At 35.8% G+C, this 20,562-nt stretch overlaps 2 protein-coding genes and 1 long non-coding RNA gene across 6 annotated transcripts in view; 2 read left to right on the forward strand and 1 right to left on the reverse strand.

Moving 5' to 3' along the window:
* LOC126757345 (sodium channel protein 60E) overlaps window positions 1-20,562 on the reverse strand; it is a 268,245-nt gene that overhangs the window by 43,406 nt on the left and 204,277 nt on the right. For all 3 annotated transcript variants that reach the window (XM_050471173.1, XM_050471174.1, XM_050471172.1), the window contains exon 3: window positions 39-247. In XM_050471173.1, coding sequence (XP_050327130.1) covers window positions 39-247 — 209 coding nt within the window. The remainder of the gene's footprint in view (window positions 1-38; window positions 248-20,562) is intronic.
* On the forward strand, window positions 489-1,209 carry LOC126757373 (uncharacterized). The gene is made up of 3 exons (XR_007666728.1): window positions 489-605; window positions 882-970; window positions 1,051-1,209. It is a non-coding gene; the product is annotated as an uncharacterized LOC126757373 (long non-coding RNA).
* The window catches only part of LOC126757364 (mitochondrial thiamine pyrophosphate carrier-like), a 150,579-nt gene continuing 134,203 nt past the window's right edge, over window positions 4,187-20,562 (forward strand). The window contains exons 1-2 of one of the 2 annotated variants that reach the window (XM_050471215.1): window positions 4,187-4,329; window positions 4,399-4,490. The gene's annotated coding sequence lies outside the window, so the exon portion shown is untranslated. The remainder of the gene's footprint in view (window positions 4,330-4,398; window positions 4,491-20,562) is intronic. The other variant, XM_050471216.1, reaches the window with a different exon arrangement.

Below are 20,562 nucleotides of genomic sequence, written 5' to 3' on the forward strand. Positions count from 1 at the left end.
TATGCTGTGGAGGTTATGTTTTGCTTTACGAAACTTACTCGGCCTCTTCCACCGTCTCGGTCATAGCTAAAAAAATGCAGTTGAATAGAATTGTAGCCATGACGCAGTAGTCGAAGAATTGATTCGTTGCTATGTAGACGCAGACCCGACGTGCTGTACTCCATGGGTGGAAAAGGAAGAGACTTTTCGTACCGGTGAAGCGGTGTATGTAGTTTTTCCGAAATCGTTTGGAGACTACACAGAATGTCTACAATGAAATAAATAATTATATTAAACAATTGTATAAATACGTTGTAAATTCTTAAAAATTAAATTTTTTAAAACACTTGAAAAGAACATTTAATAATTGGACGCTTATTCGTGCGCTCAAATTAGAAAAGCCTGACGGGCGTTTAATGTAACTAATTTCCTATCAGCAAATGCACCGCTCTGCGACATCTAGTGGCGTTACCAAAAATACAACCCTGAACAATTCAGCGCATGCGTTTTATCAGCCAAATGTTGGTAGCGCTGCTCACAAAAAGTTGTCTTGCGAATGAAGTTCCGTTCATCTTTCTTTCGTTCTTTAACCGTCTTCGTGTGAAGAAAGAAAAATGAGAGCTAAGGTAATTTTGCCATAAAAGTGTACAAAGTGTTAAAAATATATGTAAAATAATTAAACCAACAATTGGAATTTGATGTTTGCAAAGTGTTCAAAATGCTTATTTAAAATCAAGTAACTTTAAAATACATTTTACATTGTTTTAAAAACATTTTCGTGCGGCCGGCCGCCATTGCTGTAGATTTCGGTATACACACGTGGTTGAATTGACAATTTTGCTGAAAATTTCTTGCAATTTGTGAATTTTTCTAATTTTTTGTGTATTTTAATTTTATTATAGTGGCGTAAGAAGCGTATGCGGAGGTTGAAGCGTAAACGCAGGAAGATGCGCGCAAGGTCCAAATAAACTCGTTGACGGCATTGGAGAATGTAAGTATTCGTCATTACAGCGTGAAGCGCTAGCGCTCCAAATGAATTGTAACTAATTCTCATTTCATATTTTGTTGCAGGTTTTTTACACGCTTCAACCTGACATCCCATTAAAAAGCTTCGAGTAAAAATTTCGCTCCCAAATTTTTGGGCGCGTTTCGAAAAGTTTGCATTAAGTGTAAATTGTTTGAAATAAAGAATTTCTTTAAATTTTTGCTGGAGGTGAAAAATTATAAAAAGTGATTTTTATTATTTGCAATGGAAGGTGGACTTCGTGATATGCTACATATAATTGTAGATTTTAGAATTACTCAGTTAAAACATTTGTTCAAATAGTATACCACGTTTTAAGCATAACCTCAAACATATAACACAGTGTGACAAGTCAAATAGTAGTTGATGGTTTGCAAGGCGTTCACAGATGAAAAGCATGTGTTCGAAAATTGGATATGCAGTTTTTATGTTTATTGAACGAAACGACGGTCTTCTGTACTTGGAAATAGAGGCATTAACTGGTGTTTGCAATAGTAACTGAATTTTTGCATTCTTGGAGAGAAATTTATTCTAATATATGGGACATCTGTCCCAATAGTATTGGAAGTAATTAAGCAAAGTTGTGTTTTAAAATTTGCCTGTTACCAAAGTCGGCATAGGAAAACATGTTAGCCAGTTGAAGTTTTGATGTCATATTGTTTAGTAATAAGTTTAAGACAACTTGTTTAGTTATTGTATTCTTCTACTCAGGCTATATATTAAAATAATGTAACGGTCCATGCCCGAAGGCCCTTAGATTGAACAAAATAGTCAAAAAAGTTTTTAGGTAATGTGTTGTTAGATAATTGGGTTTGAAATGTAGTCACTTTAGCTTGTAGTTTGGGATCGTTTTAAAGATTTGTAATTTATGGGCCGAGTCATTGCTTGTTTAACCATAAGTTTAAGAATGTTCTAAGTATTTGAATTCTTCCAATAGTTAATGCTAGTAATGACAAAAATATTTGAATATGAGTGACAGAATCCTGCAAATATAGAAACTACCATCAAAAAATCCTTCATATTGCTGTAGTTATTTACAATATGCGATAGGAAACATTCAATTTTGCAGGAAACAGGTTAAGGAGTTTCGCTTCAAATCTAATTAATGTGCAAATATTTGGAAACATTGAAGTTCCTTTAAATTAGCTAAGTATGCACTTTACAGCAGCATTACACGTTCCTCAAATTGGTTAGGATTCGTTGAGTAAATCTTGGCACTTGCGTTTGGAAGTTAGTAATAAACCAATTATTTAAATATGCGTACAGAACTTGCAAATATAGTAACTGCAATGAGAAAATTATTAAATTTTGCAGGAAACAAAATAAAGTGGATGAGTTTTGCTTAAAATATAATTAATGTATAAATAATGGGAAACATTGAAATTCCTTTAAATTAGCTTTGTATGCAGTTTGCAGCGGCACTACACATTCCTCAAGTAGGTTAGGTTTAGTTGAATAAGTCCCGGCACATGTATCTATTTCAAAATTTGAAAAAGATCTTGGAACAATAGACAATTTGTAATTTAAACAAATGAATCGCTTCAATTTTCTTTTCTACTTGAGGATTCAACCAGAGAACATAAATGATAATTGTTATAAGATCATTTCCAAACATCGAAATACAGGGTCCAGATTTATTCAACTAAATGAGGAATAGGTAAAAAAACAACGAAGGCCGAAGCAGCCAGTTCCTTTAGTTTCATATTCTGTTTGTATTATTTTACAGGTCATATTTAAATAAATAAATAAACAATTTTATTGTTCAATTGTTTTATGTTCTCTGGTTCAACATGTTGCCATGTTTGAATGTTTGGAACGTACTTCAGGGATGATATTAATAAGAATGATTTCCGGTTGTATAAGCTCAATTATCGTAAAATTAACAATTAACATAGTTTTTTGTATTCATTAATAAAAACTTCCTAAACTATTAGTATAAAGGTTGTGAGTATCACATAGCAGAAATGAACATACAAAATTTTATGTGCGCTTCATTTCAACGGCGAATTCGTAGTTAAATATTTTTTGCTGATATAGCTTTATACTTTACTAAAAACGAATGACAGCCATGTGATGCTGTTTGAATTTCGTCGATCCAGTGTCGTGTCAGATATCAAATATTTCTGTGTTTACTACATATCTTAGTTTTAAATAATAACAGATTTGGAATAAGCTTTCGTTCAAACAATTTAAATATACAAATTAAACTTAAAGATAATTTGAACTTGAAAGCACTTTGACAAATTGTAACAATTGACATAAAATTTTAGTCTTTACATCTGGCAAAGCTTTCAGTGTCGGCAACATCTGGCTTCGAGTTTCGAACACCCCTTCTATTGTTTACATTCGTTTCGCCGCGTCGTTTGCTATCGTATGGAAAAAGTAGCTTATAGCGTGGTCAACAAGAATATTTGTACATTTTGCGGTAATTGTGTAACAGAAAAAGTTGCGAATTATGCAATTTTGAGACAAAATTTGTGTTTTTATAATAAATAATAATTTGGTGAGTGAAATCATAATTAAAATATCCGCAAAAATGCGGCATAATTGTCATTTTGTTAAATGTCTAATATTCTTATTGGGATGAGCTTACGGTTATCGGAGTGCGAGTGCTTATTCTTGTTGTTGCGCCAAATGATGCTTTTGCGGTTAAAGCGTGTATTTTGTGCATAGCAAATTGTGCGTGAATGTGCTAATTTTAAACGAAGATGTCCACTTATTATACATTTATGCATGTGTATAATAAACTGTTTGAAAAGCCTGCAATTTAATGAAATTCTACAAATAATTTTGCAAAATGGTGCTTTTCCAGCACTTTCAGTTGGTGTTCTAATAAGAATTCGAAGTTATTAGTTAAAATGAAAAAGTTCTATGGTTTGTCTGGTGATATGAGGATTTCAATAATCAAGGTCGTATCAAATAATGTTAATACACAAAATAAATGCGCTCTAATTTTATTGAAATGACCACAGCTGTACATTTTTTTGTTGCGCATTCTTTCGAAGTTCTCTGCTTTTGCTGATGTGACTTCGAAATATTCTTGCTTTTAGCTTTTTGATACGGCGTTCCAATTCGCTCCGCCGGTCAAGTTAGCCTACCAAATACATAACTTGTTTACCTACTACAAATACCGGCTGTTGTCTTTGTGTTGTTTATTATGTAGTACATATCTAGACGGCGTGTAATATTTCTCATGTTTGCCAAGAGTGGTTGAGAATTGATTACAATTTTTTGTGGAGCTTCCTTGCATACTTCAAAATTGTTTATATTGGTTCACTGTCAAGATTAGGTAGATGCGTTAGCAATTATCTTTAACTGATTACAAAGTAAGTCGCATGGAACTGATACATTACAAAAATAACAATTGTATTTACGTGCTAAACATCAACAAATAGGTAAAAAATAATAATTTGACTACGTGACACTACTCTTATACAAATCAGAAGGCCTCCCGTAGCGGAAGTTAGTTAGTTCTTGTGGAAATTTTGTAAGTTTTTCTATCTAATGTATGCACAAATATTATATAAATTTTTATCTATACTTGTTGATATAACATAATTTAAACCTAATTCTAGTGCTACCAAACATTTACATATTTGAGGAATGAACTCAAAGTAGCACGCATTAAGTGTATGTACGTATGTAGCTTATGGTTTAGTTTCCTAATTTGGCAGCGTCTGGCTTAAATAGAGATTTCACAATTGTTTTATGAAACATGTTAGTATTTAATTCAATGAAATTATTCCATTGTCCACAGTTGCCAAGCTGGCCCAATTTTTGGTTTTTGCACATACATACATACATATGTATATATATGTACATACATATGTAGTACGTGGTGTATACGGCTGCCAAAACAGCTGTTTGAAATTATTGCTATTGGGCTGGTGCTCTTAGTAGAAAAAGTTTTAATTGATAACGACAATCAATAATGCTCTTTTGTGCCGTTTTCAGATTTACTTTCAATCACTTTTGATAACAATTTTATTTATGTACATACATATATACAATCTACTTTTTATATATTAGGTGAAATATTGCCATTAAATGCATGAGACGCTATCTACAATTTTTATTATAATGAAACAGAATTTGCTTTAATGTGGAAAAAAACCTAAACTTTAAATGAAAAGTTATAGAAAACATTAATTTTTTATTTATTAATTGTTAATAGTAATATTTCGGCAAGACTAAAATTCGATAAAATGTGTGTGTGTATAAAGAGAGAACGCTCAAAAAAATATATGTTTATAAAATATCGCTCGAGTGCCGTTTGTTTAAATTGTTTAGAACATTTGTATGCACAAATATTTAAAAATACATAATTTAAAAGTTTTATCAAACATATTTCAAACTTGAGTGTGCTTTTCAAAGACAATAAATTTATTAAACACGTTTTTAAATATAATCGATTAGATTTTTTTGTTTAAAAACTGGTTAAAAAGGTTTACTTAGACCAAAACGCAAATGATCAGCAGCAAAAAAAAAAAAAATAATAATAAATAAACGTGTATAATTAAGCAACGAAAATTCTGTTATGAAAGCGAAAAGTATGCAAAAATACGATAAAACGACTGTGTTTCTCTACTTATTAGGAAACTTACATACAATATCAACTATCTCAAATTATATTAAAATATATATATAAAAGAGGAAAGAAACTTTCCTAAGATGCTTAATTAAAGCCACGTTGCGGCAATACAAGCTTTCATAGCAATAAAATTATAACAATAAAAGAAGCGCCAAAAAGCAACTGCAATTAATGTCTTGAGACAATAAGCAAGAGTAGAAATTGTCTACATGGAAGAAATTATTAACTATGTGGTTATATTGTGGTAGGGTAGAGGTGTGGCAAAGCGTTGATAATATCAGCATAGTCGGTTGGTACGCTCATTAAATCTGCCACTGCTAGTCTCAAGCAGCTGTGTAGCAGCAAATAGGCGTCAAGTGTATAATAGAATTGCGAAGATAGCATATAATTTTGTATAACTATATCTTTTCTAAGGAAAATAGCGCATAACACTAGGCAGTTTGCCTTTGTTGACATTAAACTTGGACACATCTTGTAAGCATGTACATACATATATATATATTTTGTCGCTTAAGTACCTACTTAAGTAGGTACAAGATACTAGTTTGTGTAACAGTGTGTGTGTGTGTTGAAAAAAAATTTTATCCAAAGTGTGAAAATTGAGTTCAGCAGCACATTAAAGGCGCGCGCAGTGGCTGTGACTATTGTTTGTTAGACAACAAAAGCAATTGTTTCGTCAACTATGAAAAAAGGAATAAATAAAAGGGTTAACCGAAGCTGTAATACCATTTAGAAGAGCTTTTCTTAAGGCATAAAAGGGTATAGAAATAAAATAAATAAAAATATAAAAAAAAATTTGTTCGGTCACTTTCTATGGCAGCTATGTATATACGTTTATATGTACTTATGCTATAGTTGTTCGATCTGTCAATTTTGATAGATTGGAGATTGTACATGTGCCTGGGATAATACAACGCTAAATTTCCTAAAGTTATCGCGTCAACAACAGAAGTTGTCAATGCAAGGACCGTATTTTGATCGATCAGTTTGTAAGGCAGCTATATGCTACCGTATTCCGATATAAGCAATATGCTCGAAGATTGAATCGTTTCCTTAAACAATAATCTATGCCAAATTTCGTGAAGATATCCTGTCAAATAAAAAAGTTTTCCATACACGGGCTTCATTTTGATCAATCAGTTTGTATGGCAGCTATATCATATAGTGGTCCGATATTGACTGTTTTGACAAATAAGCAGTTACTTGGGGAGAAAAAAAACATGCACAAAATTTCATATCGATAACTCAAGAATTAAGGGACTTTTTTCTTTGTGCTACAAACTTAACATTCACGGTTCAAGGTATAATTGTATATACATATACATATGTACATATATATTTCTAACACACAAATAAATGTCTGTACGTATATTATTAACAATCGCTGATCTTTCGTATCATCCACTATCCACTCTTCATTTTGGTTCCACGCTTTTGTCTAGTTAACTTTTTGTCGGCGAAAACATTGCGCGTCCTTGAGCGTGCTATTCTACTTGCCGTATTATAATGCATTCCTTTTTTAATTTTAATTTTTATTTTCATTTCAACTTTATATTTTGTAAACTGTATGCCTATTTCTTATTAGCATTGCATACTTGAGGGCGCAAAAGGGCGTTTACCAACAAATGGACGCGAAAATGTTTATTGCGGGATTTTCAAAGCATTACAACAAACCAGCGAATGAAAGTGAAAGCCACTATTTTGCCAGTGTTTGTGTGTGTGTGTGTCAGAGTGTACACAAACCGCTTGTCATGTTGGGCGGAAATTAAAGCGTTTATGACGCAGCAAATTCCGTCGTCTAACTGCCAGCCAGGCTTTTACAAACCCATTGGCGCGTACCATTTACCTTTACACCGCTTCTCTCTCTCTCTCTCCCTCTCTCTCTCCACGATTTGTCTATTTTCCACTTAACCTTTTCAACTTTCACTTTATTTTATAAATCAAAAAGATTTTTTTCCATTGTTGCTTTTACCGTTGCGTTGCCTGTTATCCTTTCGAAATTTCCTCGCGCTCCTTTGGCAGTTCGTTAGCGCGTCGCTCTTTGTTTCTATTTGTTGTTGTAAATTTATGTTAAGTTATCTTAATGCCATAAATGCTAGCAAAAGCGGTTCATTTCCGTTTCGCAGCTGCCATTTTGCCGCCTATGCCGGCGTGTCCTTCACATCTTTCCGAAGTCGCGGCTGCCTATTTATATTTGCCACTCGCGTTGTTGTTTGTTGCGGCGTTCCCGCGCTTTGTCAGTCAAAAGCACAACCCATTTCCACTGGCATTTTGCCTGATTTACTTTTAATGGCGGCGTGATAAAAAGTTATTTGCATACTTTGAGGCTTCTTACCTTCCAGCTTCATATTATCTAGGCACCTTTTGACATTGCACAAATTTACTCATTCATTTGTGTGTTAGGTGTCTCAGCAGGGTGTATTTTTTATTCTGAGACACTTTTTTTAGACACAATTTCATTAATCGAAACGAAATTAGAAAACATTGGCTTCGTTCGCGTTCCATTTTTATACCCAATGCCTTAACTCTGTCAGTACGTACCAAAAGTTACCAATATTTTTTTAAATAAAACTTCCTAAGATTGAGAGATAGCAATTGATAATTGCGGTTTTGCACTGCGACCTATGGTCTATTGTGCCCTCTCCTATGTTACATATGGTCACAAAATGGATCCCAAAGCCTTGAGCCTGCTTCTACAAATTGCTGGGCTATCTATAATGAGGTGTCCTGGACTTTCCCGTTCGATGTCGCAAAACCGGCAGTTTGCGCTAGAGATTAGGTCCATGTTGGACAAGTGTTTCTTGAGCGTGGCGCGAGCACGACAAGAAGGCGGAATCTGTGTCGTGGGACGTTGATCATATTTTTAATCTTTAGTCTTTCACTAATGAGTTTGAAGGATCCGTTCCTACGACAGTCGGGTCTACGTAACCGGAACTGAAACCTACCCGGATTTTATTCAGCCAAGGCAGCATTCACCAATTCATCAAAAACATTACACGCATAACCCGATAGTTTCTGTAGCGGAGAGCTGGTTCTCAGGCAATTTGACTGACCATTCCAAATATCTAGACTTGAATTCCTAAACCAATTCCAACATACCTTTCTGACACTGCTTTCCTAACCCGTCGTCCCTTTTCGGGACCTACCGTTACCTGGCGTCGGTCCAAGTTTACAACCTCCTTTCACTAAACAAGGTATAATTACCCATAACAGCAATGATCGAAAATGAGCTCAGCAAACGCTGGTCAACAACCAGAACTTGTGCAACTGTGAGATTCTCCTGACCTAGAATCTCATCTCATTTCACCGCAATGGATGGTGTTCTGACTGGACACTGTCGGCCGCCTTTGCCAAAGCTGTATGTTGGAAGGCGAGTTGGCATCATCTTGTCACTTTCTACTCTATTATCCGGCCTTTGTCAGACTGAGATTGTAAAATTTTGGTAGACACACGTTCGGCAACCTAGCGAAGCGGATGGGATTGATATTAATCGCACTTTTCTGGTAAAGTCAAAGTGCTTCGTCGCTTTATGAGGTTCTAGAGATCGACTTTAAGAACTTTATGGGTAACGCAAAGAACCAACAGCTGTCCGTGTGATATCCGTCAATAAGGTGAAATCTACGGCCTAACCTAACCCAACCTAAACTAAATTTCTTGTTTAATGTCATTGAGACTTTTGTAGACTTCTCTAACGATGTACAGTTGGTGGACATTCCAAAATATCTTAAATTGTTCTTTCAGTAATAATTTTAAGTCACATAAATTCTTCGAATAGCCTTCTAATAAAAACCGCTGTTTTACAATTTTTACGGCCTTTAGCTCTATCCCACCAAAAACTGTATGAGGCACAGTCTAAAACACCAAAACCTGTGTTCATAAATACCCATGCGCCCGTGATGCGCGGGGTTTCAAATATTTTCCCACGTATAAACAATGTTCAAAGCTGTAAGCTTATCATGCGACATATTAATCGCTAAACATAACCATTGCTTCTTATCAGCTTTCGGAGTTTTTGACATTTTTACTAGTCAAACGTCATCTAACTGTAAATAGCAACGGCTTCCCCCAACAACAAAGTCTGTAACAGCGTTCCGCCATCAACTCTTATCATTGCCATCATTATCTGCATCATGGCATCGCGTCAGCGCGTTATACTACCGTTATTATATGATTCTCTGCTCGTTTTCTGCTCAGTGTGCCCCTACAACGAGTATAAACAAAGTAAATTTATTTATTCATTTTCGTTCATGTTTTCATTTTTATTAGGCCTCATTATTTTTATGTCTGTTCCTTCCCTTTTCCGACGGCTAAATGGTTTTCGAGGTCTTCATTAAGTTCTGCTTTTGCTTTTAACTGTTTCTAAGCATTTTCGGTGCCCCCTTTTTTCAGTTGTCTCTTTTTCGATTCGCCCCTTTTATGCTGCTTTGCATTTGCGGCCTTGTTTCTTTGGGTTTCTCATTTACTTTGTTTGGTGTCATAATTACATTAATTATTTGCTTAAAAAATATTAATGCTAATATTGACAAATTTGACGGCGAATTTTATTTTATATTTCGGTAACAGATAATTTAAGGGTACCTTGAAGATTTTAAACGGATTTCTTTAGAAAACTAACATCGATCTGGTCCCGTGTGAGTCCTTCATAAAATTTGATCTTGGAACATGTTTGTTATAAGCCTCGACTGGGATGGTCTACAGTGTTTCAAATTTCGGCTAATTTTTGGAACGCCATTCGTTGAATTGTTGGACAGTTTCGACCTTATATTCATAGACCCACGTCTCGTCACCAGTAATAATGTTTTAGATGAATGCAGAGTCATCTCTTTTGCGACTTCTACTCGACGTCGTATCTTGCATTATCACGCTCCGTACCCAAAACATTAACCAAAATGTGTGGAGTCGATCCTTAAGAGATGCTGGGATCCCCTGCCAACCCTCTGTTGCCAACACGACGATTTGCAAGCACTATTTTTTTTTACATTTTCGATGATTTCGATATTGTCATTAACAGAGTTGGATGGACGCCTCGCATGAGTCGGGTTTTCGTTCACTTCACATTCACTGAATATTTTGTTCCACTCAAATACTTCGTTCGTGATAAATTAGTATGTTGTTTTTATGCTGTCTGTAACAGTTTCTTTCGGTCACCAACTTAATTCATCGAGGCTCCCTACTTTTAAAAAAAAAAAACATAGATCGCGGCTACGTTTCAAATGGTCCATCCGATGAGTCCAATTTTCGATAACTCGTTCGAGCATTTCGAAACATGATGAATAATACGCGTAATGTTTTGTTCCAAGGCACAGGAAAAAGTCTAACGGTGATATCTTGGTGGCCAAAACGACCGGCCCAAATCGTGCAATTATCTGCTCATCGAAATGTTCTCTCAATAAATCCATTGATTGATGCAATGTGTGGGAAGTGACGCCGTCTTATTGAAACCAAATGTCACCAAAATCACGATCAAATAGTCGGTTACCATGACGCGATAATGAACGCTATTGACGGTTACGTTTACACTGGCATCATTTTTGAAGAAATATGTAGCGGTGATTCCACAGGCCCACAAACCACACCAAACCGTTGTTTTTTTTTTTTTGGATGAAATAGCAGCACTTGAATCTCTTCAGGTTGCTCTTCGTCCCAAATGCGACAATTTCGCTTGTGTACATACCCATTGAGCCGGAAATGAGCTTCATCGCTGAACAAAATTTGCGGCGGATCTTTTTGAAAGTTTTCAAGAGCCCATAGAGCGAAGGGACGTTGCTTGGGAAGGTTGAGCGGTTTCCATACGTTAGTCCGAGTTGTTACGAACGGCGACGAATCGACTCTCCACTTCAGGCGTAAGACTTTCCATGATGAAATCCCAAACAATACTGAACAAAAATAACACGACAGTTTGACACGACTCACGCGTGATCTGTCAAAAAAAGAATCTCTATTTAGATCATCCGTTATATGAGACTAAGGTTGCGTTTAGTTCTATTTTTGAACATCATTCATAAACCTATTTCCTTTCAAGAGAGGAACCAAAAATGCATCACCCTTTATCTCACTAAAAAGTTTATTAAACTTTCCACTTTTAATTTTGGCATACCTAACTTAACCTCCAACAAATTTGCTAACAAAAATACTCATTTCCAATTCAACGACCACAAAGTCACTAACACTTCACGAAAAAACCGTTAGTGGATATATACGCAAATATTTAGAGTCTCGCTGAGCGCTTTGTAAACAAGTGGCAACCACTGGACAGAAATTTAATATCTGTGAGCACTACTCAAAAAATTACACGCAAAAAATGCGTAAAAGGATAACTAAATTACAGTTACGCAGCAAAAAAACAACCAAAAGAAATGAGAAAACAAATGTCGAAACAGCAGGAATTTAATAATGGCGAGTGGAAACAACAAAACAATTAATTTCATGCATTTTAATTTCACAATGCGCACATAAATCTTCCACTATCTGCTGCCGCGGAGCGTGTGCTGGACCGTAAAAAGGATAAAAGAAAGAAGGGTAGCGGAAAAAAGCAGACGGAACAAGTTGTATGGGAATTATGTGAAACAAAAACAAGCACATAGTAAGAAAAATAAGAATGAATTAGAAAAACATGAAATAAAAACAAAATAAAAGGAAAAAGTTGAGAATACAAAAATAGGATATATAAGAAAATAATAGAATAAGCGCGTAAATAAGAAAAAAACGGAAATAATCAAGATAAAATAAATAGGAAAAAATAACAGAAGTATGAACAAGGTTATTCAAGTAAGAAAAACTAGAAAGAACTATATGCAGTTATGGTCAAAATAATAGGATCGTTTTAATGAAGTATATATTTGGTTAAATTCTCCTTGAATCCTTGTACAGGAACTATTGCGTGCTTTGTGGAAATTATTTTGGCATCGGTAAAAAAAATAAACGCTAAAAATCAAGCTACTTGCTGTAGTGAATGGAAAAAGATGAGGTCAGTGGGTCAATTAATATATAGTATATACCCGAACTAGTCCCTCAATTTTTGAGATATCGATCTAAAATTTTGCACACGTCCCCTTCTCCCGAAGAAGCTGCTCATTTGTCGAAACGCGCCAACATTGGGTCACAATAGCATACAGCAGTCACGTCATTTTTTCAATACTTCTGGAAAGTTTTTTTGATGAGAGATAGCCTGATGAGATATATCCTAGCGTTGACGTATATCCATGGCGGACTAAAGGTAATCTTCACACCGAAAGTAAGACGGAAGGAGACTATTCATTGGCGAAATCCTTTGGGCCAATTAGTCTCACATCCTACGAAATACATATATTATAGATCACGAAATAAGGTCGAAGGCGTTGAAGATCGTACCACTACATGCGAATCAGCATGTTCTTTGGTTGCTGGAGAGCTGATGCTATGCGCCATCCTAGACATCGAAGATGTTTTTGACGTCCACTAAGATAGCTGAGGCCACACTAGGGGCTAATAAGATTTCCTCTCGACAGGATAAGAGGTTGCCCACAGGTTAGAATCTATTAGAATCTATTATGGAGTCTAGTCGTTTCTTGATCTGCTGACAAACAATAGGGTCCGGTTGCGCACAGGGTGTAGTCTCATACCGCTTTTATGGAGTCTAGTCGCTTCTTGATCTGCTAACTAACAATGTGGTCCGTTGTCAAGGGTACGCGGATGACATTGTTGTATTAGCGAGAGGGAAGTTCCGGAACACTGTCTGATCACAGATCGTGTAAAGTGGATTACGCCGGTCCAAGTGATTGTGCATCAGTCTTTGTTTGAATATCAATCCGTCGAAAACGATCATTGTCCCGTTAACCAGAAAAAGGTTCCTGCACAAAAGTTCTCATAGCGTGTAATAGACTTGCTGGGAAATTCTGGGGCTGCAACCAAGGATTACTCGGTGGATGTTTGTCATGATCAAGTAAGACCGATTGTTACGTATGGAGCGGTGGCTTGTGCTTCATCAGACTTCGGTAGGACTTGAACTTGAACTATTGAAACTGCAAAGTCTTGTCTGCGCCTGCGTATAGGGTGCAATGCGTGACCCACAGATACATAAGATATTATGCTGGAACTCACAGCACTCAACTTAGTAATCGGTCCAACAGATAAACATACAAAGCTTCAAATGGCAACAGAAGAGTTTGGCTGTGGGAAGTTAATCTCCTCCCAAAGAATGAAGATTCTAAGTAGACGAAGAACCTTTTATCTAGCCTCCTATTTAATATGGGTCTAGTTCCCTATTTAATATGGGTGTAGCCTCCTATTTAATATGGGTCTAGCTTCTAGTGCGAACTGTCGGTTCTGCGACATGGAGCATGGAACTCCCAAGCACCTGATGTCAGACTACACAACAATCTGTAGACGCAGGATTAAGGTCCTTGGGTCCATGTATCTGAATAGGGATCACATCGCAAAAATGGCTCCCAGCAGTATTTATCAGTGTGCTGGTCCTATCTGTACATCTGTCATACAAACTAATCGATTATAATGAAGCTCTTGTATGGAGAACTCGTTTAGTTGAGAGGAATTAGATCATTCCAATTAATCCCTTTCAGTAGTTTTTAGGATATTTGCGAAATCTGAAAATATGTACCTCTTGTTTTGACCATAACTGTAGCAAAAGTTACTGGAAATGTATGAAGAACAGAGATAGAAACTTTGTACCGTTATTATGCCATACAAGTTTAGTTTAGTGAGTGTTTTCATTTGGTTGGAATATGTGCATCCTTTATAGATGAGCGGGTGTCTATTTATGTATATTTGTGTCTATGAAAACTGCAGGTGTGTGTGTGTGTGTGCGAGGATGCTCTGTGATTATCCTCTTCATTTCAACTTTGAACACACTTTTTATGCCTGTGTATGTGTGTGCGTGTGTTTGTATGCACTTCTGACCAAAGTAAAATTGCTCAAGTACGAGCTGGTTGAAGAAAAAGCGTGGAACAAAACGGAAAACAACTTTTTCATTCTCAGCACTTTTAACAGCTTGGCAACATGGCGAGTAATCAAGCGCGAGTGGCAACGAGAGAAAGATTGAATGAAACAAATAGTTAGTTGCCAGCAACTTTTATAGTTTTTATCTGTGTTTGTGCGCTCGCACACACACACACACACACACTACTAAGTGCCAGCAAGAATCTGCAGAAATAACATTGGCTTTGTATTTACTTATTCTTACTGCTTTGTTGATTTTCATACAAAGTTGTTGTTGCAGCGCATGCTCTCGAGAAACAAAGCAGAAAATTAAAAAAAAAAAAAAAAAAAAAATAAAATGCGAAGAAAACTTTACTCTTATTGCTGCAGTCAAGCGAAATTTAAGCGAGCAAAAACAATAGCGCGTAAGTGGTTGTTGTTGTTGTTGGTTGTTAGTCGACAAACGGCGTTAAGTAACTTTAACACACACGCACACACACAAACTAGCCGGGAAATTAATACACGCACATATATAAATATACATGTATGTATATGAATATAGTATATATACCTATGTATACCTATATGAGTGTATGTGTGTTTCTATTTATGTATGTATGTGTATGTGTATTTGCGAATTTATTTATTTGCTCCTCGGTTTAGTTGTGACACCTCAAGCTGTGCAAATTTGTTGTTGTCACTTGACACTAGCTTTTCACACGACCGGTGTACAACAGCAACAATAACGTTTACAGCAACAACATCAACTATTGTTTCTATAACAACAATGGAAATTTAAACTTTACTCTGAGCAAAGATAACCGCTTTATTTGTTAGGGCTAAAGTGCTAAGTAAAAGTGAGTACTAATTAGTACAAATTCATTGTTTGAAGTAAACGTAAAAATGGTTGGAAAGGAAAGCGAAAGTTTTACTAGGACAACTTAGTGTGTCAATTACATAATGACATTAAAGTCCAGTAAAGTCTAGTGGTTTGAGATTTTTCATTTTCTCCGGCTTAGTTAATGGTCTCTAAGCGCATATTAATTATTTTAAATATTTATTGCTGTGGGCAAAAAATAGTAAGACTTTTTAATTAAAATTTCGCGCGAAAACCCATACGGCGAAATATTTGTTTTCTAGGTAGGTAAGACTATCACTGACATCAGTCACATCAAAATAATGATTAGTGTTTAGTATACGCTTGTCTTTCTGAAGTACATAAAGTGCATTCGGCCATTTTTACGATGAGTGAAATTATTCAACAAAGAAATTCCGTTAAATTTTGTGTGCGGAATCAAATTTCTGGTGCCGAAACGTTCGTAATGTTGTAATGTTGACCTTGGTGATAATTGTTTGTCGTAAAAATTATTCAAAGAGGGTCAGGAACGCGTTGACGACGAACCACGTCTAGGACAGCCATCAACTGATGATCAACACGTCAATAAAATAAAGAAATTGGTGCTTGAGAATCGACGATTAACAGTCAGAGATCTTACTGGCATCGTTGGAATACCGTATGGTTCAGTGAAAACCATTTTGAAAGATCATTTGGACCTAAGAAAATTTGTTCCGAAATCACAAAATTTTTTCGAAAATCAGCGTCGCGTTAACGTTTGTGAAACAATGTTTTCCGACAACCAGGATGTCATGAAACGTGTTATTACTGGCGTTGAGTCTTGGATCCATGCGTACAACTCGGAAACAGACCATAAATCGGCCGAGTGTTGTGGCAAAGGTGAGCCCAACTCGAAAAAACCACATCTAAGCAGGTCAAAAATCAAGACTGTCATCTTAAAGTTTTCTTCGATTATCGAGACCGAGACCGGAAATTGTCGTTAACAACTGTTTCGAAGATTGGAAAAAATGTTGGCACAAGTGCATTAGGGCCAAGGGGGCTTACATTTAAGGGCAAGACTAAGATTTTGAAGTGTAAATTAAGAATTTTAAAATTATGAACCAAGTCTAGTAAAGGTATAGTGGTGACCTTAGAATTCGAATCCAGGACTGTGCCGAAACGCAAAATCCCCACCCGTGTCTTAGATTATTAACTTTAACTAGAATATTGTCAAAATTTCATGACATTTCATCCACTCGTTCTCTTGTAATTGGTCTCAAAGTGAAGCTAACTTATGGCTGGCAAGGTTGGAGCCAATAATTTTTTTAATTAATTTCATGGACTACATCGAACATGGTAAAGCAATTAATAAGCAATATTATTGTGAGATAGTGAAGATTAAAGTTAAGCGCAAAAGCAAAAGCAACGTTAACAAGCCCGTTGGTCCAGAATTATTCAGTTTGTGATTCGATCGGCACATTGGAGGAATTATGCTGTGAAGACATCTTCAATTTACCATATTCGCCAGATTTGGTCCTCAACGACCATTTCCTCTTTCTCAAACTCAAAAAAAGATTTCACTCAAAAAACAAGCCTATTATGAGCCCCGATATCGAAATGTTGGAATGTTGTTAAACAAAACAATCACTTTTTAGATGGAGATTAGTTTGAAGAATAACGAATGTACATAAGACGCATTTGTTATGGAATTTAATTTAGTTTAGAAAAGTGTCCAAAGAAAGTATCTATACTAAATATTTGTCGAAAGTAACAGCTATTTGGACATAAATTAGAAAGTTTGCCTTTAAGATATAGAGCGTAGAATTTATTATTTATCGTACAGTCTTCTTAGAAAACATATCTGCTATATGCTATAGTGACTCGTTCTGCATAGTATCTTCGGAAATTTTATCATTGCCTTAGACAATAATCAATGTTGAATTTGATGAAGATATCTCGTGTAATGAAAATTGTTCAATTTGTAGCTGTCATTCATAAGCTATAGCAAACCGATCTAAACAATTTCTTCGAAAATTTCCTCATTGTTTGGCTGTAAGCCATGTTAAATATCGTCAAGTACCTCGTCAAATTATAAAGTTTTCAATACAAGCACTTGAACTCGATCGATTCGTTATGCTATAGAGGTCCGATATTGGCTGTTATTCCTTGAAGATTGTCTCTTTCAAATTTTGGCCGCGGCTACGTCTCAGATAGTCCATCCGTTGAGTCCAATTTTCGATGACTCGTTCGAGCATTTTGATCAAAGCGGGATTGTCAGCATAGACTTTACATATCCCCACAGGAAAAAGAATAACGGTGTATTATCATACGATCTTGGTGGACAATCGACCGTCCCAAAACGTCAAATTATCTGCTCACCGAAGTGTTCTCTACATTGTTTAATGCGATGTGTGGGAAGTGGCGCCGTCTTGTTGTCGGTTATGATAGCGCGATAATGATCGCCATTGACGGTTACGTTCTCATCGGGATAATTTTTAAGAAAATTTTCATTTCGTCACAAATGCGGCAATTTTGCTTGCATACATACCCATTGAGACAGAAAACGGCCTCATCCCTGAATAAAATTTGTATCGAAAACGTCGGATCTTCTCGGAACTTTTCAAGAGCCCATAGAGCGAAGCGATGTCGCTTGAGAAGGTCAAACGGCTTCAATTCTTGCACAAGCTGTATTTTGTATGCATTCAATTTAAGATCTCGACGTTAAATGCGCCAAATCGTTCCATACATCAGTCCGAGTTGCTGCGAACGGCGACGGGTGGTTTTACGAATAGTGTGCTCAGTACGCCGATTATGTTGAACATAAGTTCAGCGAAGCGGCCGAAACACATTCTTTGCAGATCGTGAATTTTCGTAATAAAGTTGGAACGATTTTGGATGTTCGGGCGGTAGTCTTTCCATGATAAAATGCCAAATTGAACAAAAATAACATGACAGCTTGTCACGTGATCTGTCAAAAAAGGCTATTGAAAAAAGTATCTCTACTTGGACCACCCGTTATAATTGTGAGTTCGCAAATTAGCACTTCACTACGCAAAACAAATAGTGCCTAATGTGTTCTAATTTTCTAACAATGTACTTGAAATATTTTCACTTAAGTGTAATTATTTTCTATATTAATTTACTTATGATTATTTAGAACTTTAGTATTAGTATTATTCACGTAGTGTCTTCATATATAGTAGTACAGAAGGCAGCAAAAATAAAATGTTACGTACACATACATACATATTACATATATTCATGTACTTATGATAAAAAAAGATTTATTGCGGCTCTTGCCTTTTGCTTTCATTCAATTTTCTCGCTGCAACAACTGCTTTTGTTTCGGTTTCGGTTGCGTTTATTGCTATTGTTGTATGATTGCAGGCAATCGCTGGTCAAAACGTCTGCTTTGTTTTCGCCTTTGTCGCGTCACGTTCTGAGTTTTATTTATTTCACCGGTTTTTATTATGCATTTATATATTTATTTTGCATCTTTGTTCTCAAAACAAATGCGGTAATTTGAATTTTTTGTTTGTCGGCAAAGTGGAAGGGGAAGCGTTAAAGCAAGCATTGCACGGGTGTTTGTTGCGTGAAATTGTTTAACCGTTTTTATTAAATTTTACGCCTCTACTTTGTAGAAACCAAAGTCGGTTATTATTGCCGAAATGATTATTTCTAAATAGCTGCGCATGGAATTAGGGTGGAATGCATTCTCGTTGGTATTATTATTTTCATATTAAACTGAAAGCTTTTTCGTTGAGAAGAGGCAATATTTGAAATTACGAGTATAATTTGCTTATTTAAAAGGCGTAAAACCAATTGGCGAAACTTTCTTTACCATGTCGAACTGATTCTTAAGTATTAGTCGGTTTTTGTCTTTGGAATCTATTGGAATCTGTCGGAATTTGTTAATTGGAAATTGAACGTTATGCAGGGTTAATATAGATCTGTTCTTCGAGAGGTAATCCTAAACTAAAAGTTCTCCAACTTCGACCGCAAACCGTAGTCCAATGGATTCAAATTTATACTTCCAGACGGCCAATCATCTGCAGTCAGAAACCAGGAATATTGCTTTTAAGTCACTGCTGTATGATTTTTGCCTTGTGTGTTGGAGCAGCATTTTGATGGAAGATCTAATGCTTTCCATCGCAGAGAAAATTGCATAACTACTCTACCACGCCGTCTAAAACATCCTGCTGGTACACTTTCTCCTTAGTTTTAACCTCTTTTTCACAGAAGTGTCTTAAGTGTAATGCCCTTGGAGGAGACTCACCATTACATTAGCTGGATGGTGACAAAGTAGGACCCTTAGTATAGCATGTTGCTTCCAAAAGATGACCAGTTGACCGAAAGTAGGCTTTCATGTGGAGATCATCTTGAATAAGTCTTGACATTGATCAGCTCGATATTAATTTTTCTTTGACATAATTCTTGTCTAAATGTCAATTGTCGGACTTTGGTCAGTTAGTCAGTCACTCAAATCGGCTCAGAAAATATAATATAAATCAAATCAAATTATGGAACAGACCCACTGATATAATAGAAATTAGCTTCTCATTGTAATGTCGTTCGAAAATTGGTATAATCTGATGTTTTTCTGTCCAGTAAGATTTTTGACAGGAATTTTTAAAGTAAAAACTTAGTTTCAAGGACCATAGCGACCAGAAAAGAAAGTATATTAGTATCCTTCGACATAATTTCCATCTTGATTAATGTATTTATTGTAATGATCATCCAACATTTCAAAACTGGTTGAATAGTGCAAAGCTTTCAGGCCTTCAACAATTTTTTCACCTCTTGATCTCTTCATTTGAGTAAGATCTTTTTAATCAGACTGCTTTTTGAATCTGGAAAGAAGGGAATAGTCGCTGTGTAAATATCTGGTGAATACGAGAGGCAGGGCACTAGTTCACAGAGTAAATTCTTCATTTTTGAAATCGCATCTCAATGTTTTGGTGAAAGAGAAATCAAAATATGATTTTTTTTAGGTTAAAAAGAGCAGAGTTGGCATTAGTTTGAGAGAAATAACTGAAAAAGATTGGAAAGAGTGTCATGAAACTTCGACAGTGTTCCTAATAGGGTTAGTATTCTTGCAAGGATTTTTGTTTGGTTATACGGCGGTTATACCACTTTTATAAGGTTTTTTATAAGGTTTTTATACTCTTTTTTCTATCGATGTCAGCTTGCTATCTTTTTACAAGAGGGCTCAACGTTATC

This window comes from Bactrocera neohumeralis, chromosome 4, assembly GCF_024586455.1.
Source record: "Bactrocera neohumeralis isolate Rockhampton chromosome 4, APGP_CSIRO_Bneo_wtdbg2-racon-allhic-juicebox.fasta_v2, whole genome shotgun sequence".
Taxonomy (NCBI): Eukaryota; Metazoa; Arthropoda; class Insecta; order Diptera; family Tephritidae; genus Bactrocera; species Bactrocera neohumeralis.